Genomic DNA, 15367 nt, shown 5'->3' on the forward strand with positions numbered 1-15367 from the left:
TTAACCTATTATTGGTCATATTACTTGCAAATATTTCTGCCCATTCCATAGCTTGTCTTTTCATTTTGTCAATGGTTCCTTTGCTGTGCAAATGTTTTTAAGTTTGACTAGGCTCCATTTGTTTATTTTTGCTTTTATTTATTTTACCTTAGGAGATAGATCCAAAAAAATGTTGCCAAAATATATGTCAAAATGTATTCTGCCTGTGTTCTCTTTTAGGAATTATATGGTTTCAGGGCTTACATTTAGATATTTAATCATTTAGAGTTTATATTTTTTATGATGTAAGAAAAAACTTAATCTCATTATTTTACATGTAGCTGTTCTATTTTCCTAGCACCACTTGTTGAAGACACTATCTTTTCTACATTATATACTATTTCATCCTTTGTCATAGATTACTTGACTGTAGACGTGAGTTTACTTCTGAACTCTATATTCTGTACCATTGGTCTATGTCTGTGCTTTGTGCCAATACTATACTGTTTGATGACTGTAGCTTTGTAGTATAGTCTGATATCAGGAAGTGTGTTACCTCAAGTTTTGTCCTTTTTTTCTCAAGATTGCTTTGGCAATTCAGGGTCTTTTGTGGGTCCGTATAAATTTTTGGATTATTTGTTCTAGTTTTGTGAAAAAATGCCCTGGTGTTTTGATAAGGATTTTATTAAATCTGTAGATGATTTTCATAGTATGGAAACTTTAGCAATATGTATTCTTCCAACCTGAGAACATGGGCTATCTTTCCATTGTTTGGTATCATCTTCAATTTTCTTCACCTATAGTTTTCAGAGTATAGATCTTCCACCTTCTTGATTAAATTTATTCCTAGCTGTTTTATTTTTTGATGTTATTTTGTTTGGAACTTTTTTGCTTTATCTTTCTGGTAGTTCATTATTAATATATTCTATTTTTCTTAATTTTATTTTTACTTTTCCATCTATATATTGCTAATAAAAGAGTTTGCTTTTATTGTCTCAGGGCAATTTGAATAGATGATAGAACACTCCCTTATTTGTCTTGACTATGTGGTTAAAATTGCTACAATATTTCTTAATTGACTTTCCATCTTGGATTCCTTCTTGTTTTCCTGTTCTGACCCTAGCTGACAAAGTTACAGAATTCAAATCTAAACAATTACCAAATTCGTGAATTCTTGAGAATAGTAATTCAATAGGAAAAATTCCATTTTAATGTTTACCTTTCTCTAACTCTAGTTTCTCTATTATTGAACTATAGGCAAGTTCTGGTGGTGCAGTCCATTGGCTAATGATCCTCATTGGAATGGCCCTCAAAATATCTTACTATGAAGATTTAATCAGCACTTTTTATTTTGAATGGAAACCTTATCAGTGCCTCCATACTTCTCCCTGTGATTCCATTCTTTAGTTATAAGAAAATCAATATAGACTATTTAAATTGCTATTATTTTAGGTACTAGTATAAAAGTTCCTTGTAGGGATGTACTTACTTGGGAAAGGCTTTATTAAATGTGTAGGCTAGCAAAGTAGAAGGAACTGTAGGCTGGAGTCCTAGTTATATGGAAAGGGGATCCTACTAGACACTTTCCACATGCCCTGGGGAGATAACATTAAAACATTAAAATTCATGCTTTTCAGTACAGTGAGGGATATGGATTACATATCAAATGAACTCAAAGTTCACTCTAATGAGCATCCCATTACATAATGAGATAAATACACAACGAGAAAAATGAATTGTTTTATGATAGTATATCGCAAGAGACTTGACCTAGATTACCTAGAATTGATAAAGTTTTCCTGAGGAAGTGACCTCTATTAGATGAATTATTCTTGTTGTGATCTCTATTAGATGAATTAGTTACCTAGAAAGAGGTAGAAAGGGGAACTGATGATAAATGATGCTAGAGAAATAAACAGGCATCAAGTATTTCAGAGCTTTAAAGCCAAGTTAGGTACTTTTGCATTTATCCTAAGAGACAGATGGGAACATCATGAGATTTGTAATTCAGAAATATTAGATTGTAGAGAGTGGCTGGAACCAGGGTTAAAGTTGCCTTAATGGTCCCATTGAGAGATAATGGTACCAGAGTGTATACTTGTGGCAGCGGACATAGTATCCAAGAAGCCAAAATGCTAGGTCAAGAACTTTAAGAAAATGTCTCTTCTCGGAACCCATTGTAGGGAGAAAGAGTGAGAATAAAAGTAATGAGAAAAATAGAGCAAGAGTGAGAATAAAAGTAATGAGAAAAATAGAGCAAGCACACATATCAAAAACACACAAACATCTTGGAAGTGCAGGGAAAATATTGCTTTATATGATCTGGGTTGTATATACCTGTTAACCTTCATCAAATATTTATGTGTGACTTTTCTCTCTTGTTGTTCAGTCACCAAGTTGTGTCCATTTTCTGAGTTTGTGTTGTCTGTTTTTCTGCTTTAGATAAATAGAAAACACTCTTGACAGTTAAAAATGTTAAGTCTCCTAATGTTTTTGAACTCTTTTTAGTTCACGCTTTTAAATAAGACCTAGTTAAATCTTCAGAAATTCCAAATACATTGGAGAATGTCTAATCCACAGCATTCAGACATTGCAAATATATACTTTTTTAAATTTAAAAATTTTCCAAACTCTTATCATAAAGTACATTTAAAATTTAATAAATAGCCTATGTTTTGCCTTTATTTTGTTGTTGTTGAGTTGCTAAGTCATGTCTGACTGTTACTCCATGAACTCTAGCATGCCAGGCTCCTCTTTCCATGGGATTTTATTGTATTGGGTTGACATTTCCTTCTCCAGGGGATCTTCTTGACCCAGGGATCGAACCCTCATTTCCTGCTTGGCAGGTAATTTATTTACCACTGAGCCATCTGGGAAGCCCTCTTTTTCTTTTACACTTATGTGGAATGCTGGTGCCTTAAAAGGAACTTTGTAGATGTTTCTGATACAAACATCTACATTTTTTTTTAATCTTTAAAAGAGAGTTTATCAATTTGGCAAAGCTATCAAATTTGTTTTTAATTCCTCTACCTGATCCGAAATGATTTGGAAAATAATAGATATCTTTTTTCTACTACAAATTCAAGTTTAATTAAATACCTGAGTGGCATATTAAAATGAATCCAAAAAATCTTGGTTATTTTTGTTTGTTTCATCGTTAGAAATTAAGGTATTTTCATTACCTTAATTCGTAATACACTGTACTGATTTCAGAATTGTCTTTTTTTAAGCAAATTTTCTCTGATTTTAGTTCTGCATTATCAGTTCAGTTCAGTTCAGTCAATCAGTCGTGTCTGACTCTTTGAGACCCCATGAGCTGCAGTACTCCAGGCCTCCCTGTCCAACATCAACTCCTGGAGCCTACCCAAACTCATGTCCATTGAGTCGGTGATGCCATCTAGCCATTTTATCTTCTGTCGTCCCCTTCTCCTGCTGCCCTCAATCTTTCCCAGAATCAGAGTCTTTTCAAATGAGTCAATTCTTTGTGTCAGGTGTCCAAAGTATTGGAGTTTCAGCTTCAACATCAGACCTTCCAATGAACACCCAGGACTGATCTCCTTTAGGATGGACTGGTTGAATCTCCTTGCAATCCAAGGGATTCTCAAGAGTCTTCTCCAGCACAACAGTTCAAGAGCATCAATTCTTCAGTGCTCAGCTTTCTTTATAGTCCAATTCTCTCTACATGATGACTGGATACATGACTACTGGAAAAACCATAGCCTTGACTAGATGGAACTTTGTTGGCAAAGTAATGTCTCTGCTTTTTAATATGCTGTCTAGATTGGTCATAACTTTCCTTCCAAGGAGTAAGCATCTTTTAATTTCATGGCTGCAATCACCACCTGCAGTGATTTTGGAGCCTAGAAAAATAAAGTACGCCATTGTTTCCACTGTTTCCCCATCTATTTCCCATGAAGTGATGGGACCAGATGCCATGATCTTAGTTTTCTGAATGTTGAGCTTTAAGCCAACTTTTTCACTCTTCTCTTTCACTTTCATCAAGAGGCTCTTTAGTTCTTCTTAACTTTCTCCTATAAGGGTGGTGTCATCTGCATATCTGAGGTTATTGATATTTCTCCCAGCACTCTTGATTCCAGCTTTTGGTTCCTCCAGCCCAGCATTTCTCATGATGTACTCTGCATTTAAGTTAAATAAGCAGGGTGACAATATGCAGCCTTGACATACTCCTTTTCCTATTTGGAACCAGTCTGTTGTTCCATGTCCAGTTCTAACTGTTGCTTCCTGACCTGCATATAGGTTTCTCAAGAGGCAGGTCAGGTGGTCTGGTATTCCCATCTCTTTCAGAATTTTCCACAGTTTATTGTGATCCACACAGTCAAAGGCTTTGGCATAGTCAATAAAGCAGAAATAGATGTTTTTCTGGAACTATCTTGCTTTTTCGATGGTCCAGCGTATGTTGGCTATATTTAACTATATTATAGTTAAATCTAAAAAGTATAATGTTTCTTTAGATTCAATTTTCCTTAAATTCATTTTTGTTTAAGGGACAGTTTTATGATTAGCATATCAAAACGATCATTGAGCTTATCAAAACTGTAAATTCTTTGTGTATTTGTGTGGCTCAGATGGTAAAGTTTCCTCCTGCAAGAGGGAGACCTAAGTTCTTTCCCTGGGTTCAGAAGATCCCCTGGAGGAGGGCTTGGAAACCCACTCCAGTATTCTTAACTGGGAAATCCCATGGCCAGAGGAGCTGGCGAGCTACAGTCTATGTAGTTGCAGAAGAGTTGGACACGGCTTAGCCACTAAACACCACCAACCTGTCTTAATAATTAGTATAGAGGACAGGAAAATAGTATTTTGATTTTTCCTGTAAAGTAGTTGTCTTTTACAGACCTTCTAGGGAGTATTACATTTTCCATAACTTAAACAATCCTAGGTTGAATTTTCTCCTTTGCTCTAACAGTATGGATTAAGAAAGAGAAAAGCTTATACTAGAATATGTGTAAAAGAAATTCATAGACTTTCTCCCAAAAATCAACTTTGCATCCCTCCCCTATTTATTTGACTTTACTTTATTTTCTGACTGTGGGGCTTGTGAGATCTTAGTTCCCAGACCAAGGATTGAATCCAGACCCTCAGCACTGAAAGTGCCTAAGTCCTAACCGCTGAACCACCAGGAAATTCCCACCCTTTTCCTTTCTAAAAATACTTTTCATCACGAGAGTAGGTTGGGCTTCCCTGGTGGCTCAGACAGTAAAGAATCCATCTGCAATGCAAGAGACCTGGGTTTGATCTTTGGGTTGGGAAGATCCCCTGGAGGAGGGCATGGTAACCCACTCCAATATTCTTGCCTGGAGAATCCCCATGGACAGAGGAGCCTGGTGGGCCACCATCCATGGGGTTGCAGAGTCAGACATGACTGAGCAATAAGCACAGCATACAGAGAGTAGGTTTTTTTTATGTGAATCCAAATGCTTCCCAGGTAGTGCTAGTGGTAAAGAACCTACCTGCCAGTGCAGGAGATACGAGACCTTGACTCAATTCCTGGGTCAGGAAGATTCCCTGGAGGAGAGCATGGCAACTACTCTAGTTATTTTTGCCCACAGAATCCCATGGACAGAGGAATCTGATGGGCTACAATCCATAGCTCACAAAAAGTCGCATACAACTGAAGTGACGTAGCATGCACACACACAAATGCAAGTTAAAGCCTCATGAGAAGATTCATGTGAGTAATGCTCTCATATAGGGATCCTCCCTTCATGGAGTAATGAGACTGCAACACTATTAGGCCAAAGTTGAATGCAGTCTAGTTGTTTATAAACTTGTGAGAGTCTATGACAGGTTACACCTCCTCACCACTACCTTTCCCCAGCCTCAATATAATTTAACATAAAGATGTGACTATGGAGATTCTTGATGACAAATATCATGTAGCTTACTTTTAAAATGCAATGATAGTTTCCAATAAATGAAAGAAGACAAAAAGCAAAGATTATCAAAACTAAGAAAAGTGGAAACACCAACATAGAAAGTGAGAAACATTTGGTAATAGAATATTATTTAAGAAACCAAGAAAAGAATGCACAAAATTGGAGCATTGAATGTGATGACATTACCATGGTTGCTACTATTCCAAAATTATGACAGTGTTCCCAGTTTAAGTACATATCATATAAATTCTTGTCACATGCTAGCTTAGATGTATTTGAGGTATCATATATCTAGTTATTTTAATTTTCTCTACATGCCATGACATTGAGGTAATCATATCTATAGGTACTTCCACATAACTCATCTTTTTAATCCACAAAGTGCTTTTGTTATATTAACTAAAATGTTTAAGATTATTTGTATCAATGCCAATACTAAAATATTTCTGAGGGAAATTAAATTACATGGATTTATGTTCACTTGGAAAGTAACTATTTTCAGGAATCTTTTAAGAGAAGTATATACATCAGTTGATAGTATTAAATCTGTATGTTCAAAGGAACCTGAGAGGGATCAGCTAACTCAGGTACTGCCCCCACCCCAAACTCAGAGCAAACTTACCTATTCTTCTGGGAGAATGAGTCCTGGGAGAGCCAATATGACTCTTCTGGGTATATAAAATCAGTTTGAAGCAAAGTAAAACTCTAATTTAAACCTCTTGTCTTACAATCTAGAGTTCCCTCTATAACTTTGCACAAATTATTCAGTCTCTTCATGCCTTTATTGTCTCACTAGTAAAATGAGAATACTGGTAGCATCTTCCTCATTGTATTCAAAATATTAATTCCAATGAACTGCATAGAAACTCTGTTTAGGACATTAAAGTTGAGAAATTGGAAGCTTACTATATTGCCAGTTGGAAAGTAAGATGGTATAGCCACTGTGGAAAACAGTATGACATTTCCTCAAAAAAGTTTAACTTAGAATTACCACATGACCCAGAAATTCAATTTGTGGTGTAAAGATGAAATATTTGAAAGCCAGGACTTGATGAAATACTTGTACACCAATGCATATGCATTCCTCACAGTAGCTGAGAGGTGGAGACAGCCTAAATGTCCATCAGTAGAGAAATGGATAAGCAAAATATAGGTATAGTAGAATATTATTCAGCTTTAAAAAGAAAGAAAAGTTTTGACACATGCTACAACAGATGGACCTTGAAAGCATCATTCTACATGTAAAAGCCACACACAAAAGGTCAAATATTATACAATTCCACTTTTATGAGGTATCTAGAATAGTTGGATTGATAGACAGGCTGAAGAGAAGAGAGAATAAGAAGATTTTGTTTGATGGGTACACAGTTTCATTCGTTTTTCTTTCAATTGACTGGCTTATTTTACTCTATGCTCTTTCTTTTCTTTACATCATAACTTTGATCTCCTCCTAGTGTCTTCTTCCTTTCAACTTTGGTTTGTTCTACTTCCTCAGGGCCTTAACCCCACTAGTCCCCCTCTGGTTCTGATTTTACTGCATGGCCTCTGTGTAACTCTTTGTTCAACTATTCACTAGCGATTTGAATGCCTTAACCTTTTACATCATGCCCGTGACTACTAATGGTTGTCCTTGAATTGAATACCAGCCTATGATCTAAGTACTTTTGAAAATGGAAAAAAAAAAAAAATGGTGAACTTGGCTCCCTATGGCGGTTCTCTAAGAGTAAAACTCGAGTCAACTATTATCTTTTTGGGAGAGTTAATAAATATAGAGGGAACTATAATTAACATGCTTAATGTACCGAGAAGCAAGGATAAATAAAACACAGTCCTTCCTATGAAGAGGCTCATATGGAGCAGAGGTGTATAAACACTCATGCAATATGAAAATTACTATTTGGTTATATGGACAAAGTACTTTTAAAAACAGAAGACAGTTCATGTTCCTGGGTATAGGGAATGGGACAGATGTCACAGTATGCAATGGTATTTCAACAGGTTTGTAAAAGGTAAGAGTTGTTTCCTCAGAAGGACCAAAGAATGGTAAGTGATGGAGCAATGGTCTTGAGGCAGATTCAGTTGTAAGAAAAAAAAAAAATTGTAGAAGTATGGAGATACATGGTGTGATCAGGAGATAAAGCTGAAGAAAGCTGGAATGTAGGCTAAAATGAGGGCGGTCATTACAGCAGGCAGGATGGTACAGGATCTCTTGTGCATTTGAAAAATAAATGTGTTTGTAGTAAGGAGAATGGCCTGGAGCAAACAGGGTCTGGGTTAGGAAACTATTTGGAAGGGTATTAAAATAGTCCTGTTAATATATAAGATCATTTTTGAAAAATAGTCCTGTTAAACTAAGATCATGGCATCTGGCCCCATCACTGCTTGACAAATAGATGGGGAAACAATGAAAACTGTGACAGAATTTACTTCCTTGAGTTTCAAAATCACTGCAGATGGTGACTGCAGCCATGAAATAAAAAGATGCTTGCTCTTTGGAAGAAAAGCTATGAAAAACCTAGACAACATATTAAAAAGCAAACACATTGCTTTGCCAACAAAGGTCTGAATAGTCTAAAGCTATGGTTTTTCCAGTAGTCATGTATGGATGTGAGAGTTGAACCATAAAGAAGGCTGAGCTCCGAAGAATTAATGCTTTTGAACTGTGGTGTCGGAGAAGACTCCCGAGAGTCTCTTGGACTGCAAGGAGATCAAACCAGTCAATCCTAAAGGAAATCAGTTCTGAATATCCATTGGAATGATTTATGCTGAAGCAGAAGCTCCAGTACTTTGGTCACCTGATGCGAAGAACTGATTCATTAGAAAGACCCTGATGCTGGGAAGATTGAAGGCAGGGGAAGGGGACGACAGAGGATGAGATGGTTAGATGGCATCACTGACACAATGGACATGAGTTTGAGCAAACTCTGGGAGATAGTGAAGGACAGGGAAGACTGGTGTGCTGCAGTCCATGGGGTGCCAAAGAGTCGGAAAGAACTGAGCAACTGAACAACAACAACAAGATATAAAAAGGTCCTAAAGTTAAAGATGCTGTTGCAAAGGATAATTGACTGATTAGGTGATGAATAGGGTCCAGGGTGATTCTGGTATGTACACATCTTAATCGTAATCTAAAGAAAGATGCCTCAGGAAGTGACATCATTCATTTTAAATTTAAGTCATCTTTAGCTCTGCATAAGGAGGATTTGAGACTATTCTCCCCCACTTCTCAAGATATGTAGCTAAAATATTAGGAAGATGACACTGGGATGAAGATTTCTTCTGCCTTAAAGAAGGTTTGCACATCATTTAAGTTTTTTTCTGCTTTTAGTTTTAAGTTAAATATCAGGAGTCAAGTAGGATATATATTTCTCATAGTGTGCAGTGTTGAATCAGTTAAACTGAATCAGCTGCAGAACTGAAAATGTTCATACAAAATACAGCGTGCCATATATTTCTGATACCACATCAGCACTAAGGGATCTACACGTGTACTTAAAAAGTATGCACAGACTGTGGAGGCATAATGGTAATACAGTCACATGTGTACCGTTGTTCAACTGCAGGGACAATGAAACACCAGAGACCAGAGCCTCTGCAGTGTACACTGAAAGTTTTTGTTTTTGTTCAGTCACTTAGTCATGTCTGGTTCTTTGTGACCCCGTAGACTGCAGCACGCCAGGCTTTCCTGTCCCACATTATAAGTTAGTAGGTTAATAAAGCTCTAAAACTAAAGTCCGGGAATACAGCAGTTGTTATTACTAAAGGTAGGTTATGTTTCCTTAAAATTCAATGTGTTCCTCTTTCATAAAAAAGAAATAAGAGAATATCAGCATAACAATTTCAAGCAATTAATTTCTCTCCTCAGGTACTGCCAGTAATTTGTTGAAAATCACACCAGTGAGGTGCAGCCTTTAAGTTACTGAGTAGAAAAAAGATTCTTTTTATTGTTGCCATTATATTTTGGTGAAATCTGAATCTTGTATCCAATATTCTGCTACACCGATGACTCCTATTTTCCAAATGCAAATGTCATTTTTAATCCTCATTATTCTTTACTTTCCTATGGCATTTGACCTTTTCAAAAGATTTTATTCCTCATCTCGACTCTTGAATACCTTACTTTTCTACCTCCTCGATGATTTCTCCTTGATGATTTCTTCTCTCATCTTTATCACTTCCATTTTATCCTTTCCTTGTACATATTGGTGCTTTCCAAATCTGTATTCTTTCCCTTCTTCTATTATTTTTTTGATTTTTCTGCAACTCTGTTACTAGCTCCTCTTCCCAAGAAGATGAGGTTAGGGTCTACCTTGCTTCTAGGTCTTAATTGTACTTGTTATTGCCTCTTCCTAAATGAATATCACCTTATACTAACTTCCACTTATTTTTCAGATTTCAGTCCTTGGAAACATCTTTCCTTATGGAGCTTAGTACCTCTCCCACATGTTTTAAGGCATCTTCTGCTCACCTTTACAATAGCCACTACCTTGTAACACTTACGTATTGGAGTGGTTTCCTAACTGGGAGCCCCAGACCAATAGCATCACTATCACCTGGAAATTTGTCAGACAGGCAAATTCTCAGGCTCCAAAGCACATCAACTGAATCAGAAACTCTACTGTGTGGCTCAGGAATCTGTTTTAATAAGCCATCCAAGGGAATTCAGATACAGGCTAAAGTCTGAGAATCCTATGTTGCATTTGGCTGGCTTTGGTCTTCTTCCACTTTTAGATCATGGGCTGTTTTAGAAACTATGATGAAATATTTTTCATTGTGATGTCCTTAGTATTCAGTGTAGAACTGGATACGTTGTTGCTGCATAGCACTGATTTGTTACAATGCATGAACTAATAAATGAGTAAATGAATGACAAGTTTTTTATGAAATTCAATTTCATATCTCTCTCTGATTGACCACTATGTAATTTGTAGAGAAAACCGAGTCCCTTCAAAGTCAACCTCTGTATTAGAAAGGTTGATATCTAATACCCTTCATCAACAATGTCTTCCAAAACAGTTGCACAATCTGCTTTTACAACCCTGAATGACTTTTTAATCTCTGATCTCTCATTTTCTATCAGTACTATAATCATTCTCTTCATTAATCATGGAAGAACCTTAGTAATCACCTTTCTTTAAAGAATAACTTCATTCATTCTGAGTATACAACTAAAGCATATTCCCCATAGAAAGTCTGAACAATTCAGTTACACACACAAAATCAAATTAAAGCACTGAAAATTCCATCACTCTGAAAGAACCATTGTTATTTGTATGGATTTATCTAACTTTTAGTTCTAGCATATTTGCTAGAAGTGGCATTTTGTGAAGCATGATGTTCTGTAATCTGCTGTTGTTACACATTGTGGGAATATTTCCATGCTCTAAAGCATTATTTTCTATAGAGTCATTTATGTCTGCATGATATTTTTTACAATAATTGATCTATCCTAATTTAAATTATTAAAAGTCCTGTCAAAACTTTTTCAACACCTCCGCCATTGCAGTCCAAGCTCTTTCTTACTCTTGTATCCTATTACAATAGCCTCCTTTGCCAAATTAATCTTTTTAAAGTGTAGTTCTGAGCAAATCACTCAAAAGTCAAAAGGACTCTCCAGTACCTTCCAAATAAGGCTCCAGTCTGGAGCAGGACAGTTAAGGGCTCGTTATGCATACCCAGGCTCTAGGTGAGACTGCTTACCAAGCTCATAGCATTTCTCCTGTTTGCTCACCTTTTGAATATTGCCACTTCTCTCTTCAGATTCTTTCCCACCCGTGTTGCCCTCTTCACTGTGAAGCCTTGCTAAAATTCCATGTCTTATCCCCCTTCTCTGCACTATGGTTTCTTCTTAATTCTTATAACCATAGAAGAGACCACATACTTTTATTACAATTCACTTACTAATTTCCTGGGCTTCACAGGTGGCTCAGTGGTAAAGAATTTGCCTGCCAGTGCATGAGCCGTGGGTTCTATCCTTGGGTCAGGAAGATCCCCTGGAGAAGGAAATGGCAACCCACTCTGGTATCCTTGCCTGGAAAATCCCATGGACAGAGGAGCCTGGTGGGTCACAAAGAGTTAAGACATAACTGAGCAAGTGAGCAAACACTAATTGACTATCTCTCCTAACTGGAATATAAGCTCCATGAAGACAGTGATTTTTTTTTTCTTATGTCTTGTTCATTGAAAGAAAATGAAAGTGAAAGCAGCTCAGTCATATCTGACTCTTTGCAACCCCATGGACTGTAGCCCTCCAGACTCCTCTGTCCATGGAATTATCCAGGCAAGAATACTGGAGTGGGTTACCATTTTCTTCTCCTGGGGATCTTCCCAGCCCAGGGATCAAACCTCAGTCTTCTGCATTGCAGGCAGATTCTTTACTGTCCGAGCCACCAGGGGAGGCTTGGTCACTGCCATATCCCTAAAACCAAGAATAGCGCTTGCTACCTTCAAACAAACAAACACAAACAAAAAGCCTCATAATATATTTGAAATATTGAATGATGATGAGTGGACAAAAGAAAGAATTGATCAACAATGAATATCTACCGGTAAAATTCTTCAAGTCCTCAAGGAAGTCAAAGCTTTTCTTCCTGTGATTTGCATACAATGAGGATTCACTACCTACTTGTGAAAAGTAAATACAAATGACCAGTTAAACATTATTCTTTCCTGAAACCTTTTCTTAGAATTGCTGCTGAAGATGATCTCTCTACTCTAAAGATTGTTAATCATTTCTGTAATTATGGTATATATTGAATACTCTACTGAGCTGGAGTTATATGACGTCTTTCTCATTAAGTCACATGCAATCTCTTTATAGGCAGATATCAATTATCTTTGTTATCTCTTGTAGTTCTTAGTACATTGATGCTTGACAAACAGTTCTAAAATTAATTACCAAAAATAAAATTAAACTATTACTAAAAGCAAAGGAGTTACACATGAGGGCATAAACAGATCTAATTAAAAAAATAATTGTCGTATGCACAATGGTAAGTATTCTGAAATAAATCATCAAGTAAACGTTCTGTATTTTTATAGATTATTAATGCTGCGCTGGCTTTGGCTGCAAGACCCAAAAGTCAAGTGGTCAAAAAAACCATGGAAATGTACAAGCGCACGTGGGAGAATCATATCCATGTCCTCACTGAAGCTGTAGATGACATTACAAGCATTGATGACTTCCTGGCTGTATCTGGTATGTTTTTTATCTTTTAATTTCGTGTTTGCTCTTGTCATTTTCTGCAATAGGATGATACTAAATATAGTTAATTTTATGAAATATTATGAGACGGTTTTAATGATAGCCTTTCTAGAAGCAAAGTGCTACTATGTATGATCTAGGATAATGAGTCTCATGTCTTGTAATCCATACATCTCAACAATTTACACTGCCTCTGAAAGAAATCGCTATTCATGGGCAATGCATAATTGAAAATAATGGCTGGAAATTTTAAGCATTTCCTGGCTTTTCAAATAAATCATCATTTCCCATCCTCTAATATAGTTATATCTCTTGATTTTCCTCCACATTTTTTGAAAAAGTTTTTCTTCACTCAGAAAAATAAAACTAGGAAAACTCTTTATTGAAATATAACACATACTTCAACTACCATATATATTTGAGTAGTGGTGTTCTAAAGAATAAAATAAGTCTAAACATGTAACTACATCAATAACAGGCTTGAGATTTCATGTCAAACCTAGATGATTCTTTCATCACATAATAGAATACAAGATTGTGAAGCTTCTTTCATAAAGACATATTCTTGGAAACATAACTCAGGTTTTGATTATACTGTTGTAACAGCAAAGAACTAAATGCTTTTTAATATTTTTTATTTTCTTAAAAATACCTCTCATTAAAATATTTTAATATTTTTGAGAGATTTTCTTGGAATGTGATGATACTTTTTTATAAAATGAAGTTTCTCATGAATTTCAAACATCATTTTATATTTTTAAATGTTTCCTGATTGTATTTTATCTACCTTATTGATTTCATTATATATGTATATATTCTCATCCTGAATAATAGTAACCTAGTGTATTTTCTTAACAAAGTAATGAAAAGAAAATATGTGCTAGTTAACTACTCTGACATTGTTTTATATCTTTAGAGCTAAAAGTTTGAAAATAATAGAAAATGAACAGCAATAATATTAATATGCCTTGATACCGCTATTCAGAAATAGCAACTAATGATATCCAGTTTATTTCCATCCAGCAAAGTCTTTATGCTGGATGGAAATAAATGTTTTCAAATTATTGTGTCATTACGCCTTTTTATAGGTAATAGTTGGCTGAATTTTCCCACATTATTATATTTTTTCAAAAAAATGTCATATCTGTTCTTTTATTTTCATTTAGATAAATTTTAACTGCTATAAGCAATACTTAAGCATATTTTTGTCTATTTTCTATCTTTTGAGTACAGACTTTGCAATGTGAATTCAGTCAGTATCTTATATTTGGTCAGTCTTTTGTAATTTAGTTGTTAAATGCTAGGTTCTGTTTTTCAGTTGGTTCTTTTGGTTACAAGGTGAAGAAACCTGCTCATGGTAGTTAATAGAAAGGCAGTTTACTATATCAGTTGATGACACAGTAGGGAGAATCTCCTGAACATACCAGAACAGGAACCATAGTCACGTGATGAGAAAAGTGGGGAGCCTGGGATCTGAGAAGCTGTGTGGGTCCTCAGAGCAGGGGCTCATGGCTTCCTTTTTAGTGCTGGATTCACCTGATCTGGCAACCTCTGAATCTGCTCCTTTCTGTGAAAAAGTTTAGCACTTAAGAATGTTTTGCCTGCATGTAAGAGGAAACTCATATGAGAGTTGTTAAATAACAAAAATCATTAGTTATTTCATGTCATTAGATATTTAAGATAGTAGACTTACTACCCCTAACACACCAGAGGACCTGGATAGGACTAGTCCCTGTGTGTGGAAAGGAGTATCTTATCACTGACATTTTTTTAGAATTGCCAGTACAGGGTAGTGATAAACAGTGAATTAATACTTAATGTGTTTCATTATTGTTTTTAAAATTCTCTGTAAAGAGTGTACTCCATTATTTTCTGTTCCTGGGGTAGACAGTTCTTACTTTCCTGCCCTTTGATTGGTTGTGATTGAGTTATTCAGTTTGCTTCAGTTCAGTTGCTCAGTTGTGTTTCACCCTTTGCAACCGCAAGGACTACCACACGCCAGGCCTCCCTGTCCATCACCAATCCCTGGGCTTACTCAAACTCATGTCCATTGAGTTGGTGATGCCATCCAACCATCTCATCCTCTGTTGTCCCCTCTCCTCCTGCCTTCAATATTTCCCAGCATCAGGGTCTTTTCAAATGAGCCACTTCTTCACATTAGGTGTCCAAAGTATTGGAGTTTCAGCTTCAACATCAGACCTTCCAATGAACACTCAGGACTGATCTCCTTTAGGATGGACTGGTTGGATCTCCTTGCAGCCCAAGGGACTCTCAAGAGTCTTCTCCAACA

General features: G+C 36.2%; 1 protein-coding gene across 2 annotated transcripts in view; it reads left to right on the forward strand.

The window, feature by feature from the left end:
* The window catches only part of CTNNA3 (catenin alpha 3), a 1846273-nt gene that overhangs the window by 1192414 nt on the left and 638492 nt on the right, over positions 1 to 15367 (forward strand). For both annotated transcript variants that reach the window (XM_040242231.1, XM_040242230.1), the window contains exon 11: positions 12915 to 13071. In XM_040242231.1, coding sequence (XP_040098165.1) covers positions 12915 to 13071 — 157 coding nt within the window. The remainder of the gene's footprint in view (positions 1 to 12914; positions 13072 to 15367) is intronic.

This window comes from Oryx dammah, unplaced genomic scaffold (assembly GCF_014754425.2).
Source record: "Oryx dammah isolate SB20612 unplaced genomic scaffold, SCBI_Odam_1.1 HiC_scaffold_6, whole genome shotgun sequence".
Lineage (NCBI taxonomy): Eukaryota > Metazoa > Chordata > Mammalia > Artiodactyla > Bovidae > Oryx > Oryx dammah.